The 13,999-nt window shown below is 43.6% G+C and overlaps 1 protein-coding gene and 1 pseudogene across 2 annotated transcripts; one reads left to right on the top strand and one right to left on the bottom strand.

Moving 5' to 3' along the window:
• Window positions 1-435: 435 nt before the first annotated feature.
• On the bottom strand, window positions 436-3,414 carry LOC124668486 (annotated as a pseudogene).
• Window positions 3,415-4,944: 1,530 nt separating this feature from the next.
• On the top strand, window positions 4,945-9,439 carry LOC124659282 (casein kinase 1-like protein 2). Of its 2 annotated transcripts, none has more exons than XM_047197204.1 (14): window positions 4,945-5,184; window positions 5,308-5,348; window positions 6,091-6,160; window positions 6,247-6,395; window positions 6,573-6,668; window positions 6,766-6,836; window positions 7,099-7,160; window positions 7,315-7,378; window positions 7,452-7,536; window positions 7,612-7,738; window positions 7,849-7,931; window positions 8,010-8,070; window positions 8,467-8,606; window positions 8,725-8,900. In XM_047197204.1, exons 1-14 carry the CDS (start codon window positions 5,109-5,111, stop codon window positions 8,776-8,778), a joined length of 1,179 nt encoding a protein of 392 aa, XP_047053160.1. In that variant the 5' UTR covers window positions 4,945-5,108; the 3' UTR covers window positions 8,779-8,900. The 2 variants fall into 2 exon arrangements, with proteins under 2 accessions (XP_047053160.1, XP_047053159.1); XM_047197203.1 differs by having other exon boundaries at window positions 4,946-5,184; window positions 8,717-9,439.
• Window positions 9,440-13,999: the final 4,560 nt, after the last annotated feature.

Genomic DNA, 13,999 nt, shown 5'->3' with positions numbered 1-13,999 from the left:
GAACTTAGACCCGATCTAGACAACTTGAGGAGCAAGTTAGCGTGTGTTTGGTTGCTGATCTGGTTGGGATGGGATGGAACCATCCATATTGGGTGGATGGGATAGTCCCAATCCCACCTTTTGTTTGTTTTGTGGGATATAGGCTTTGTGGACGATGGATCACACGTGGTAGTTGGTTGTGATAACCTTCTCTTTCATTTGGTGAGATTACCACCATATTTTGCAACAAGTCAGGTACAACAATTGACTGGATCTAGAAACAGAAATCACCACAAGAATTTTATGTTCCAAGCCATTATGAAACACACACATATTGTACATACACACATAATTTAGAAATACATGACAAATATTAATACTTGCTTCACATATAAGTGCTAGAAAGCAATACATGCCATAATTTTGCAAAGTAGTACATAGTCTTGAAACTACAGATAACATTACAAGTTCATGTCATGGCTAGAAGCATCAGCACAAAAGCCAGTAGACATTAGGCCACAATTTCTACTTCTTTGTGGCAAGCAAAAGTGGTCATACCATCAGCACAAGTCATCAACCAGGGAAGTTGTTGCTAACATACCTAGCAATCCAAATTAACTTGTTCGCAAAGTCCAACGAGTGGAAAGCCCGCGCAATGCGAACATTTTCAACCAGATGTGCATAGTAGTGAGAAAGGTATGCTGGTTCGAAACCAGGAATGCCTTTCATGCTATCCCAAAGACCTTCAGGCAACTCGTCATTGGTCTTACCAGCCTCCACTATAGCATTAGCAATCTTTTCGCCAACAGCCGAGAATGTTGCTATCATCTTATCTTCGCTTTCTTGTGCACATGTTTTGGCTCTCTTTGCTTTTGGGGCTGATGGCCCAGTGGGCGAGGGAGTAGCAGCAACATTTGGCGAGGGAGTAGCAGCAGCTTCCGCGGTTTCCCCAACATCATCTTCAATTTCCGTCACTTCTTCAGCAAGAGGTTCATTTGATCCCTTGGCATACTGCCCTGTAGCCAGACTATTACCAAATATTGTAGCCATCTCATTGTAGTGGTTTATAGGTTTGTTCAAGAATGGAGCATCTGATTGGTGCGTCTATGTAGTCAATAGAGAACATGTTAAAAGAGATTGTATGCCTGAATACCTGAATGCACAACAATGTGAAACAATATATAGGCAGCATGAATACCTGAATGTACTCAGCATAGTGCTCTTCAGCAAGCCCAATAATGAAATTTTCCTCATCCCAAAGAGCACCACTGATTCCATGCTTAAGCAAAGTTATCCTTTGCCACTTCCTCTTCCAATAACGCAGATGGTTACGAATCTGATCACCAGTCAAAGATAGTTTGAATTGCTCATTTAAAGACCTAGCACAAGCATTGAGGTGCACTTTCTTAAAGCCCGTTGAAGTTTTAGTTCCACCAGCCACGACATCAGTCAAGTGGAGAAGCATATGGGTAGACATTGATGAAGTCCAATGAATACCATGACTTCCTTCAGCTTGGTTGTCCATTTCCTAGCATGTATAGTGCATAGAGAAATTAATTGCAGCAAGTATAGTGCATAGAGAAATTAATTCCAGCAAGTATAGTGCAAAGAGAGAAACAATTCCAGCAAGTATAGTGTATAGAGAGAAACAATTCCAGCAAGTATAGTGCATAGAGAAATTAATTCCAGCAAGTATAGTGCATAGAGAGAAACAATTCCAGCAGGTAATATGGCAATACAACTGCCCAAAAATTATTACAATAGTCATGGGAAATTACAACGAGTTCGATAGTTCACTACAGGTTCACTGATCCATAAGAACCATTCAAATAAATATTACATATTCGTAGCATAATGTTGTTGCCGGTTAGCCCACATGTCATCAGCCACTTGCTGCCTAAAATTAACCATGTATGTATGATCAGCAGCTTGCCCACTCGATGTTGTAGAGGGAATTGGATTAGCTGCCCATTCGTCCTCCGATATGATTAATTCGTCAATCCCATCTTCTATAACCCAATTATGAATAATGCAACATGCCACAACAATATCTACTTGAGTTGCAAAGGGGAAGAATGGAGTGGCATCATCAAGAACTTTGAACCTCCGCTTGAGTGACCCAATTCCACGCTCTACTCCAACACGAAGAGAGGAGTGCCTAAGATTGAACAACTCCTTTTCATTTTGCACTGGATTGTTTCCCCACTCATTCAAATGGTACCTCACACCACGAAAAGGAGGCAAAAACCCTCTTTTGGCTCCATATCCACCATCAACTAGGTAGAATTTTCCTATCATATGAGGCACGAGTGGGTGACATTGATATATAAGAATACATGGAATTGATCGCCAGTGCTAGTGCAAGTGCAATATTTACCTTGTGGGACACGTAAACCATTTGGCCTTTCTAACGCATCTCTCAAGACGAGCGCATCATGTGCTTGTTCCCTCCCAACCAGCCAAAACATACGTGAACCGAAGATCAAAATCTACGGCTACGAGCACATTTTGAGAAGGGAAGGACTTTCTACCACGAAAAGCTGCCTCCATATCCTTAGTAACGGACGCCCGCACATGTGTACCATCAATAGCTCCAACACAATCCTATTTGGGCAAAAGATTAGGCATTGTAGAAATTTGAAGCCACAAACCAGGAAAAAATAGAGTTATGGGTCACTCTTATACCTTGAAATATGGATCCCACCGTGGGTTTCCTTCTATTTTTGATTGGGTCTCCAATGAAGGTCGCCTAATCAATTCATCTCGTAGCTCACCAATGGCGTGAAGGACAATATGAAAATATCTACTAACGGTTTCACCGGATCTATCATAATTGGTGCCAACTAGCCTATTTCTAAGGTTATGTCCAACGGTGTTCAAGAACATTGCTACTTGCTGCTCAACACACATGTGTATAGTGTCAACAAGCAAGCCACGAGTTCTAAATAGGTTGCAGAATCTGAAGAAAGGTGCTCTTCCAAGTCTAAGCATGTTCACACAATTTGTATCATTCTTCCAAATTTTATTGTTAAGATACTCAATTCTCATCCTATCCCTCTCCTCTATTGGCCCATATTATATGCTAAGACGTTCTTTCCTCTTCCTTTTTCTAGAATTAAGGATCAAGACCATCATAGATATTGCCATATATGCCGCAGCTGCCCAAACTAACATCTTCTGCCTCTTTTTCATCTACAATGCAACAGCAAAACAATAGTTTGAAGTTCACAAGGGCAAAACATAAATGATGAATTTTCAGATCAGATATATATGTGAATTTTCGGATCATAATTTGAAGGTAATCTGTGTGAGCGTCAACACTAGAAGGTTAATTTCGCACAGTATATGAAACATGACTGATGCATTTTCGGATCAGATCTAATGGTGTGCTCACCTTCAGATTGAATACAACAAGGAGGAGTGGATGCTGTGCTGCTGGTCGTACGTACTTGTGCTCCTTCTTCTAGCTCGGCCCGTCCCCAACCTTGCCCTCGTTCTCCTGGCTCCGCCTCACCCCATGCCCTCCATACCAACCAGCGCCTTGCGTCCCGCAGGAGGATGGAGACAAGGCGACGCCGCGACGTGCTAGCTGAAGGGGAGGACGAGCACCGCCGCCGCCGATCTGTTTCTCCGCGGAAACCGCCGCCGCCGCCGCTGTGCTACAGGTGAGAGGAGAGGGTTTCCAACGGGGAGGGAGTGTGTTTCGCGTGAGGTGAGAGAGACAGAGGTGACGCGAAGAAGTGGGATGAGGAGGTTCGGTCGATTTCACGGGATCTGTCCATCCTAATATTTGGACGAATATTCGCCATCCATGGACGGTTCCATCCCTTCCTTTTACAACCAAACATATCTGAATCGGGTACCATCCCATCCCATCCACCCTATGGTTCGGAACCAAACACGCGCTTAGAGCTATGAGAGAATCATGGATAAGGTCCAAGCAGATCTAGCCAAACGGATGCAACAACAGAGTGAAGAGTTTCAAGCTCAAAAACAGTTACAACAACCACAGTTTGAGAAGCATTTACTTGAGTCTAGTTTTGAAACACACAAAGAGGTGATAAATAAAATAGGTAGGAATGTCATGGAAAAAAGGGGAAAGAAGCAAGATCTGGTTCCTATCTTCTTAAGGGAATCTGACACATCACATTATCGCCTCAATTTAGACAACTAAATGCACTTCAAGGTGCAGCCGAGGAACTGGGGGACCTTCTCGAGCACAGGATAGGCAATTGAGAGATAGAGTGAGCCTATTCGTTATGGGGAATCAATGCTCTGGACCGAATAGTTACCTCCTTTTCTTTCTCTGGCGCATATTAGCTTAGACGCTTTTCAACTTCCTTTCTTCCTCCCGCTCACGTCTAAGCCTGACCGGCGTTAGATGGGAGCATTAGCAAATCTGAAAAAGAGAGAGGGAGGGTCATATTATAATATTGGGCATATCTTACAATAGTTGGTACATGGAGGAGTCATGTAGACACCTACCACGGACAAGTTTCCGGGTTACAATCGTATTAAACCATGATTCTAACGTCCTGGTCTAATTTCCTTCATAAGAAAACCCATCTACTCCCTCGAGTCTCTTTTAATTTCCTTCATATCAGAACACCACATCAAGTACTCCTTTGTGCAACATAGTCACCGGTCGCGCGGCACGAGTGAAGAACATAAACTGAATTTTATATATACCATGCTAAAGTAAGAAACAGGTGAGAAACTAGGACCGGATAGTCGGTATGAAATCACCATTCCAGGAGTTGGTCGCTGGTATAAGAATTGTTGTCGTCTGCAAATGTTCTTTTTGGCGAGGATTGTCGTCAGCCACGCTCTCACACGTGTGACTTTTGCACCTACCAATCAATTTCGTCAGACAGTCGCGACGTTAATTTGTCACAACGATCCCTCTACTTGGGCCCAATTTATGTTTCAAGCCTAGCGCGGTGGGTGACGCTCGCAAAAGCAAAAGCACAACCGCCCCACAAAAGGAAAAATATCCACAATCCCACACTCTGATCCCCGCTCAAACCCTAGCTCCCAATCCGCGCAATTCCTCCCCTGGCTCCGGTTCCTCCGTCGCTGGATGTCCCCAGACTAGGCGGCGTCTCCGTAGCGTGACTGCGCGGGTGCCGATGGAGCCGCGCGTGGGTAACAAGTACCGCCTGGGCCGCAAGCTTGGCAGCGGCTCCTTCGGGGAGATCTACCTCGGTTCGTGCGCAGCTCCTCCTCCTGAATAATCCTTCCTGACGCGAAAGCTCCTTCCTTTATGCTGTTTCCGCTGAGTTGCTGATTTAGTAGCGTGTTTTCACTTGCTTGGGGCTGCCGGTGCAGGTACTAACGTGCAGACCAACGAGGAGGTCGCGATTAAGCTTGTGAGTTCATGCGACGATCCTATTGGATTTTAGCATACCGTGTTTATGATTTTACCATCGGTTGCTATATTGCTTGTAGTGCAAGTATTTTCTATTTATTAGTATTTAACTAGAGAATTGATGATTTTCCTTAAAAGTTGACCCAAAGTGTGACAATCTTGCATCTCACTCTAATAAAAATCTGATGACGAAAGTGTATGCTCCTTGCCTGTCCTTCATACTTACGGTTAAGCTAATTGGTAGCCCTCGATCAAACTTGTCTATCAGTTCACTTTCATTCATTCGCACTTGAAGGTTAAATAGTGGTTACACTTGTACAGACTAAGAGTCATCGAGAAATATTTCCTGCTAAGGATTACCGGAAGCTTTTTAACATGGACTGAGCTGTGCAAGCTCTCCTGCACTTGCACGAGTTCATTCTTGTTTCCAAGAATTAGACAACAGAGAGACTTTATAAAAATAAAGTTCATAGATTGGAATGTAGCCTGAGCACTTCCATATGTTCAAATCTGTCAGCAAGAATGTGCTCCACTTGCTTGCTTCAGTTATGAAGTTCCAATCATAGTCCCTTACCTGTGTCATGCTTTGGAAAAATCTTGCCGCATTATTGATGTTATTGATGTGTCAGAATAATGGTTGTTATGATGTCACGTTCAGTCCATTCCTCCTGATTATCCTTCTAAGCTACTGCAGGCTTTGTTCTGTTCAGACTGATAAGGCCTTTTGCTTTTGTTTTGTCCAGGAAAATGTGAAGACAAAGCATCCCCAGTTGTTATACGAGTCAAAGTTATACAGGATACTACAGGGCGGAAGTAATGCATCTTCCTTTTCTTTTGTTGGCCCATATATTTTCTTTTCCCTATTGCTGCTTACATACGTTTTTTTGTTGGTCGTGCAGCTGGGATTTCAAATGTCAAGTGGTTTGGTGTCGAGGGTGACTACAATGTTCTTGTTATGGACGTCTTGGGGCCAAGCCTTGAAGACCTTTTTAGCTTTTGCAACAGGAAACTGTCGCTCAAAACTGTTGTGATGCTTGCTGATCAAATGGTATGCTCAACAACTAAACTCAGTCAGTCCTGCCATTTTCTTGTTATTACTCTCCTGGTTTCATTAATAAAAATGGAACTGGGGTTCCCTTTGGAGCCCTCTTGCTCCAATTTTTTTTTGTTATTATTTGTTGAACTTATCTGGTTAAATACGTTTAGTTTAATTCATTTTTCTCAGATCAACCGAGTTGAATTTATACATTCAAAGTCCTTCTTGCATCGAGATATTAAGCCAGACAATTTTCTCATGGGCCTCGGAAAGAGAGCAAACCAGGTAAGTCATTTTAGTGCTATTCACCTGCTTACAGTTCTAGGGCTTATTTAAAACATTAGGTATGTGCGCTCACGCTTTATCATTAATCTTTTTGTAGGTATATATGATTGATTTCGGACTGGCAAAGAAATATAGAGACACTTCAACACACCAGCACATTCCATACAGGTAGCATGCTTTTAATCCATTTGTATCTGGCTGCTATTTGAGCCATGTTATTATTTTTTTTACTTTTACGTCATTTTACTTTAGTTGATTGGGTAATGACTGATGTTACTTCACTGGGCACCATAATGGTATTGTGTTTCTACATCAAATCATGTTTATAGCTCAATAGATATATGGATTACTAAGCATTCTCTCCTATTAAAATCAAGATTTTATATTTATCTATTTAGGGACAGTATGACAATTGTATATTGAATTGCAGAGAGAACAAAAATTTGACTGGGACAGCTCGATATGCAAGTGTTAACACCCATCTCGGAATTGGTTAGTCCACTTCACAAATCGAAATCGATTATCAGATCATATGTTTGTAATGCATATATTCGAGCGCACAATGATACACTTTCTTCATTAATTCTCCCTTTCCTTTTAAATGCACCATCTTGTTTAAAAAATAAAGTTTGATGCTTTTAAATAGAACAAAGCAGAAGGGATGACATGGAATCTCTTGGATATGTACTCATGTACTTCTTGAGAGGAAGGTTGGTTATGGAGCTTCAGTTAGTTCAGTTCTTCTGTGATTGGGTGTGTACTAACAGTCCACCATGTTACCAGTCTCCCATGGCAGGGCTTAAAAGCTGGGAATAAGAAACAGAAGTATGAGAAAATTAGCGAACGGAAGATCGCCACTTCAATTGAGGTGAATTCTTGTCCCCTGCAAATTCAGCCATGTCATAACCATCTTGTATTTATTATTATTTTTCCCCAATTTCAGGTTCTTTGTCGTGGATACCCTTCTGAGTTTCAGTCTTACTTCCATTACTGCCGCTCACTGCGTTTTGAGGATAGTCCAGACTATCAATATCTGAAGAGATTGTTCAGAGACCTTTTTATTCGAGAGGGTTGGTTTTCTATTTATATGTTACCAGATAAAGTTTTCCATCACAATTTTTTCCAAAAAAAAAAACTATTCTTGGGACACTTCTGATTGGATTTCCCCCCCTGTGTGCAGGATTCCAGTTTGATTATGTTTATGACTGGACCATTCTTAAATACCAACAGTCACAGATGACCAGTGTTCCACCACGAGCTATTGTCAGTGCAACTCAAAGTTCCTCTTGCACTTGTCTGCGTGGATAAATATCTGATAATGTTCATGTTCTGTTGTTTTAGGCCGCTGCAGCAGGACAAAGCTCTGGGATGGCTCCAATTACAAGTAACAGTAGACTGTTAGGTAATCTTGTGATTGCAACCGCTTTTTATTTACCACTTGCATTGATAATTAGACTTAGATATTTGATGAAATGGTATTACGTTTGGATGCTTGCTGCAAAATGTCGAAATGAGATGCACCACCAATTATTGCAAATGGTAATAATAATATGTGCAAGTAGACCAGGGTCCTAAACTGTTTCCCATATCTTGCTTAAAGAGTACAGCAATATTTGTCCATCCAGATAACCGGATAATCTTTTCTTGAAAGATACTAATCATAGCAAACATCCTGTTTCAGGTGTATATTTAGAACCATTCTTCTGTTGTATTACTACTTCGCATTTCTCTTCTTCAGCTAATCCATGGGTTGACTAGGTCCTGTTAGGTTGGCTAACTGTCTACTGAATTGATTTAGCCACTGAAGAGGGAAGGAGAAGTGGGTGGACAGATGATCCTACACGACGTCAGGTTCCACCTACAGGAATAAATGCAGGCAGCTTATCAAAACAGAAGTCACCAGTTAGACCAGATCTGTCCACATCGAAAGATGCTGCGGTGAGTTTTGTTGTTTCATTTGATTAGCATCGCCATCATGCTTGTTGGATGTCTGAAGGATCCTGTCTATCCTTCTGCAATGTAATTTCTGAACCTCAAATGACCTGTAGTTCTCCAGTTCGACTTTTTTGGGTCGGTCAGGCGGATCCTCAAGGCGACCTGCTGTTTCTAGTAGCCGAGAACTGCCAAGCAGTGAAGCTGAACCATCACGCAGTCGTACACCAGATGCGAGTCCAGGCACATTTCAGAGAAACGCAGCTCCACGGAGGAGCTCACTAACGCTTGAATACTCTGACCCCCGGCATTCATCATCTGCCCGCCATGCATCTAACAGCAAGAACTATGAGTCCACTATAAGGGGCATCCAAGGCCTGAATTTCGATGCCAACGATAGGATCCACTACTAGTATCTTCTGGATCCTAGATCATGTATAATCTGTGATCATCTGAAGTTAAAATTTGGAGCAAGGATTCCGAGCTACTCTCCTACCCCATGATCTACAAGCTACAAGGTGGAGTGGCGACACCGGCAAGGCCACCTGTTGACCCAAAGAAATGATGGCTGGCTAGTTGAAATAAACTGTCGCCAGGCTCTGCGACGGCCACAGCCTTAGAATGGCATGTTGGGCCTATGTTTTAGCCTCTGTGTACAGGTTTTAGTTTGTTTTACTGTGAGACGCTACTTTCTTATATTTCACATAATAGTATGTTTGGAAATATTTGCCTACTGGGTCATGTCTCAGGTGCTTTGTTGACCTGCACAGCGCAAGTTTGGAAACTGTAAGCTAAAATGATAATTGAATTATTTGAAAGCGTTATTGTGGATTGTGATCTTTTGGCATCTTCAATATTCTCATCGTAATGAAATGTACTATTGGCTAAAACATAGAGCGAACTGCAACTAAACACAAGAGTATGTCATTCAGACCCTGGAAAATCAAAACATGGATGCTGAACAGAAAGCCGTCGACAACAGGGCAATGCCTTCGTGTTGGTGACTAGCATGACAACTTTCGATGAACATTTTGAGAAGCTGGTCTGTCAGCAATGCTGTGTATCAACATTTGGGGTCTATGCCTCCAAAGAGCAAATCAAGGACAGCATCTTTGTAAAACGTAGTACTGTTATGTTGCATATTTGGCAGCTGATTTTCTGGCCCATACGTGTGACCTTTTGATTTCATTGGGCATTACAGAATTTTCGTGGCAAAGCAAAGACCCGTCTAAATTTCTATTGGCATTACCAATATTTGGCTTGGTTTGGTTTGAGATGAACTGCAAAACATACCCAATGTGGAGGGAATGCTCCAAATTTTCGTAGCAAATCAAATAGTTCGTCAAGGAACTTGTCATAGAAGGCTGCCAGTGAAGAACTTGTCACGTACTCAAGCGATAACAACTGATGAAGCCATGGACATTTGTCTACCCTACCATGTAATAAAACGAAAGCACGCATTCTGGACAACGAAACGCTGAAAACCCATCAGATACCGTGTCGTCGTACGGAAGCAGTAACTAGCTAGAGGCGTGCACCACCAACAGGCCTGCACGAACCGCCACGGTTGTTGTCGAGGACGCCGGCGAAGGAGTTGCTCCGCGTGACGGGAACCGACCGGGGCTGCCTCGGCCGGTAGCTCTTCCACGTCCCGCCCATCGCCTCCTCGCCGCTCGGGACGCGGCACCTCTCCCCGAGGAGGATCGTCTTGGACCACAGCGTGGCGTCGTCGGGGTGCCCGGCCTCCTCATTCTCGTCGTCGTCCCCGGCTCCCCACCGCTTCGACCGTATCCTCTCCACCAGCCTCTCGAACCGGACGTTCTTCACCGACAGGCTCCGCCGCGGCGGCATCGGGTCCGGGACAGGGAACACCGGCGCGATCGGGCCGTGCGTCCCGACGTCGATCACCGTCACCGGGCCGTCCTGCTCCTGCACGACGACCTCGTCCCCGACGCGCGCCAGATCGTGCAGGTCACCGACGTTGACGCAGCAGCTCTTGGCCGTGTCTCTCGGGCTCGGCGTGGGCGACACCTTCGCCGCCATCGTCGCCGCGACGCCGGCGGCGGCGTTGGCCTCCCTGGGCCCGACGGTGGAGCCGCGGGCGGACCCGGGGCGCGACGAGCCGCGGCGGACGGAGGAGGAGGACTTACGGGAGTGAATGGTGCAGAGCGCGAGGCAGACGGCGGCGACGGCCACGATCCAGACGGCGTGGAGGAGCGCGGAGGAAGGAATCATCGTTGGTTCTAGCTGCAAGTACGCCCTGTGCGGGTGCATGTACACGGCGTGTCTCCACTCTTCTGCGGCTTTGGTGAAACGGAAGAATGCGAGGAGTTCCGGTAAGTAGTGGCATGCGTGGGCAGGCTAGAGAGGGAATTATGGCGGAGTGGGGACGTGCGTGCATGGGGTGAGTGAGGTGGGAGGTGATGGGGTTGGCTTGATCCGGGAAAGATGGCGAGTGGGGTGCATCGTGCATGGTAAACACGACGACGCCTTGAGTTTTTTTGTCCGATCCATGCATGATAATAAGCACAGTAAGTTTTTACATCGTCAAGCATACAAGAATAGCGTTTGAGGATAAGAAAAGTTTTCTGTAATGCAGGGCTTGATGATCGTAATAACATCGTTTATGAGTTTGTTTGTTAAAAGAAAACTAGGAGTTGCATCGATCAAATTATAAGGATTTTTGTTACTGAAACAAATTCTAGCTAATTTGTCCGATGCCTATTCGCTGCCTTTGGACAATGCTTGATTTCCATAATCCTAATCGAAAACATCATTTCAACACAGTCGGCAAAGATTGCAGAAGAATCTGGCCACCATACTTGCTCCAAGCCTCGACTATTTCCATCGAATATAACTCAACAATAATATGGCTGTAGCTCATCCTATTTGACACGGACAACCCTCTCGCATCGTCGTAGCTTCTATCATTACCGTAGAAGGTACATGAGGAAGGAACTTGGTACATGCCGCTATGAACGTTCCCCGGTAGTCGCGAAGGATAGCTCTAATAACTTCTAAATAATAATCTTCGTGGAATCAAGTGTTTGTATTCAGTTTTATCTTCCTAGGTTCCGGAGCACCCCACTTCGCCACATTAGTCTGGGTCTCCTTCATTTCTTTGGCTACATTGGCTATAGTCACTAGGATCAACATTCTTCTCTAGATTTTGAGAAATTGTGGTTATTAGTGAGCATACCCCAATTCCATGGGAATCTGGGATGGAAACTATTCCAAAATCATTTGGCTATAAGTTTTGAGAAATGGTGGCTAATGAACCGAGTTTGCTGATCTTGTCAAAAAGGTTTGGTCACAACAAGTCAACGGTTCTAATCCGATTGAAATTTGACAAACTAAGCTTACAAAATTTAAAAAGGTTACAAAAGTGTGGAGCAAAAATATTGAGTCGGAACTCAGAAAGTTGAAAAATGAGTTAATGACCGAATATGATGGTCTTGCCATAAAATTAAAATTATTAGAGTTAGATGATTCATAGAAGAAAAGCCTTGCCAAATTTTATGCAAAAATGCATAAGCTTTGGCTCAAAGAGGAAGTTAAAGCTAAGAGAAGGTCTCGAGATAGGGACATCAAAAAGGGAGATATTAATACTTCCATTTTTCACTTAGTGGCTAAACATGGAAGGAGGGAAATATTAGCCTTCAAATTGGAGGGAGGCAAAGCTCAACCTCTTACCGTGAATGAAAGAATCGGCTTTCTTTACCAGGAACACGCCAGAGCTTCTAAACACTGTTTTGGACGTATAGCACTGCTTTGAAATAATGAGAAACATATTCCACGAGTTTAGTCATAGAACGAAGTCATAGCCAGCTTTAATGACCCACCACCACCACAAGTATTTTTGTATTCGGGATCCCAGCCATTCCGGTGAAGGGAACTTGTTGACTCAAATCATTTGAGTGCAAGCCCTTTTATCTTGAGCTGATTGTCGGGACCGTGGTCGTCCATCTCCACTTTGCCGGCCGATTTCTTCCCACAACCTTCCTTGCCCTTATTGATCAACATACCTCGGAAGGCATACCCTGGAACCAATTCCTTCATCTGCTTTCTTTGCGATAAATCTTTGCCCTAGAGGCAAGCTCGTCAACTAATATGTAGCCATAGCATAGCTATGAAGGTTTACCTTCAGATCAGCAAAAAAATGGAAGAGGGTCAGAGGAAGAAGGACAAAGAAGCAGGCTTATCTGGGGTACCTTTTGGTTGTGGGATGCTCGTTTAACTTTTGTATTCATGTTGTTCCTTATTTACCTGGGTGCGCTGCGTTTTAAAAAGCTTCCCGTCAAACCGGCTCCTATACTCCTTAGAAAGAGATCATGAACATGTCATAGATTTTGATGGCATGTTAGGGATTGCTACAAAATTATATAAGGATTTGTTTAAATACGAAGGGTGTTTTGATTTCTCTCATTGGGAGAATTTCTTCTTTCAAAATGCAAAATACATCAGATCAAAATGCTATACTTGATTTCCTTTTTCTGGAAAAGTGATCAAGTAAGATGTTTTTGGTTTCTATTCTAATGATGAACCTGTCCCTCATAGCATCCCTTTTATGTTTTATCAACATTTTCGTATGTAATGATGGGAATTTTCCTTTGATAAAGTGAAACTGGATTTCCTTCTTGATATGGCTAAGAGGGGGCTTGGTCTTGCCTCGATTTCCCCCATTAGGGTGTAGTGTTGGGTGGCCCTGTAAGAGTTAAACTCGTGAATGTTATTTTCCAACATGGGGATTGAGACCGGGTGACCCTTTGTCTCCTATGTTATTAAACTTGGTTGTGGATGTACTCACGATAATGTTGATTAGAGCTTCTGAAACTGGTTTGATTAAGGGTATGTGTTTAGATGCATGTCCTGGTGGTGTCATTTTTCTTCAATATACAGGTGACACCATCCTTTTCTCTAAAAGTGACGAGAAATTAGCTACAAACCTTAAGTGGGTTCTCACTTGTTTTAAAAAAGTATCCATTATGAGAATAAACTCTAGTATAAGTGAAATCATGCTAGTAGGACTTAACATGAAGATTATGTAGTCTTCTCTGTAATTTTTGAATGTTGATACGTCCAAAACGTATCTACTTTCCCGAACATTTTTGTTGTTGTTTGCCCTCTATCTTGTGTGTTTTGAATACAACTAACGCGGACTAACGCTATTTTCAGCAGAATTGCTCTGGTGTCTCGTTTTTGTGCAGAAATCCAACTTTGAAAATTCCCGGAAAATATCGTAAAACTCATATTTCACCTGAAGACTCACGGAGCCAGAAGACGAGACGGAGGGGGTCCACGAGGGGCCCACACCTACCCTAGGCGTGGGCCAGGCCTTGGCCGCGCCTAGGGGTGGTCTGGCCGCCTCGGCCACCCCCTCGACCTCTCCTTCGCACTAT

Source organism: Lolium rigidum, chromosome 6 (genome assembly GCF_022539505.1).
Source record: "Lolium rigidum isolate FL_2022 chromosome 6, APGP_CSIRO_Lrig_0.1, whole genome shotgun sequence".
NCBI classification, from domain to species: Eukaryota; Viridiplantae; Streptophyta; class Magnoliopsida; order Poales; family Poaceae; genus Lolium; species Lolium rigidum.
The sequence above is the reverse complement of the archived record's forward strand: the minus strand, read 5'-3'. Positions and strand labels throughout refer to the sequence as shown.

Excerpts from the sequence above, each read along its gene's own strand:
- LOC124659282 (XM_047197203.1), top strand. The coding sequence starts at position 5,109 with ATGGAGCCGCGCGTGGGTAACAAGTACCGCCTGGGCCGCAAGCTTGGC. Across the intron at positions 7,537-7,611 it reads AGATCGCCACTTCAATTGAG|GTTCTTTGTCGTGGATACCC; the intron begins GTGAATTCTTGT and ends CCCCAATTTCAG. Across the intron at positions 7,739-7,848 it reads AGACCTTTTTATTCGAGAGG|GATTCCAGTTTGATTATGTT; the intron begins GTTGGTTTTCTA and ends CCCTGTGTGCAG.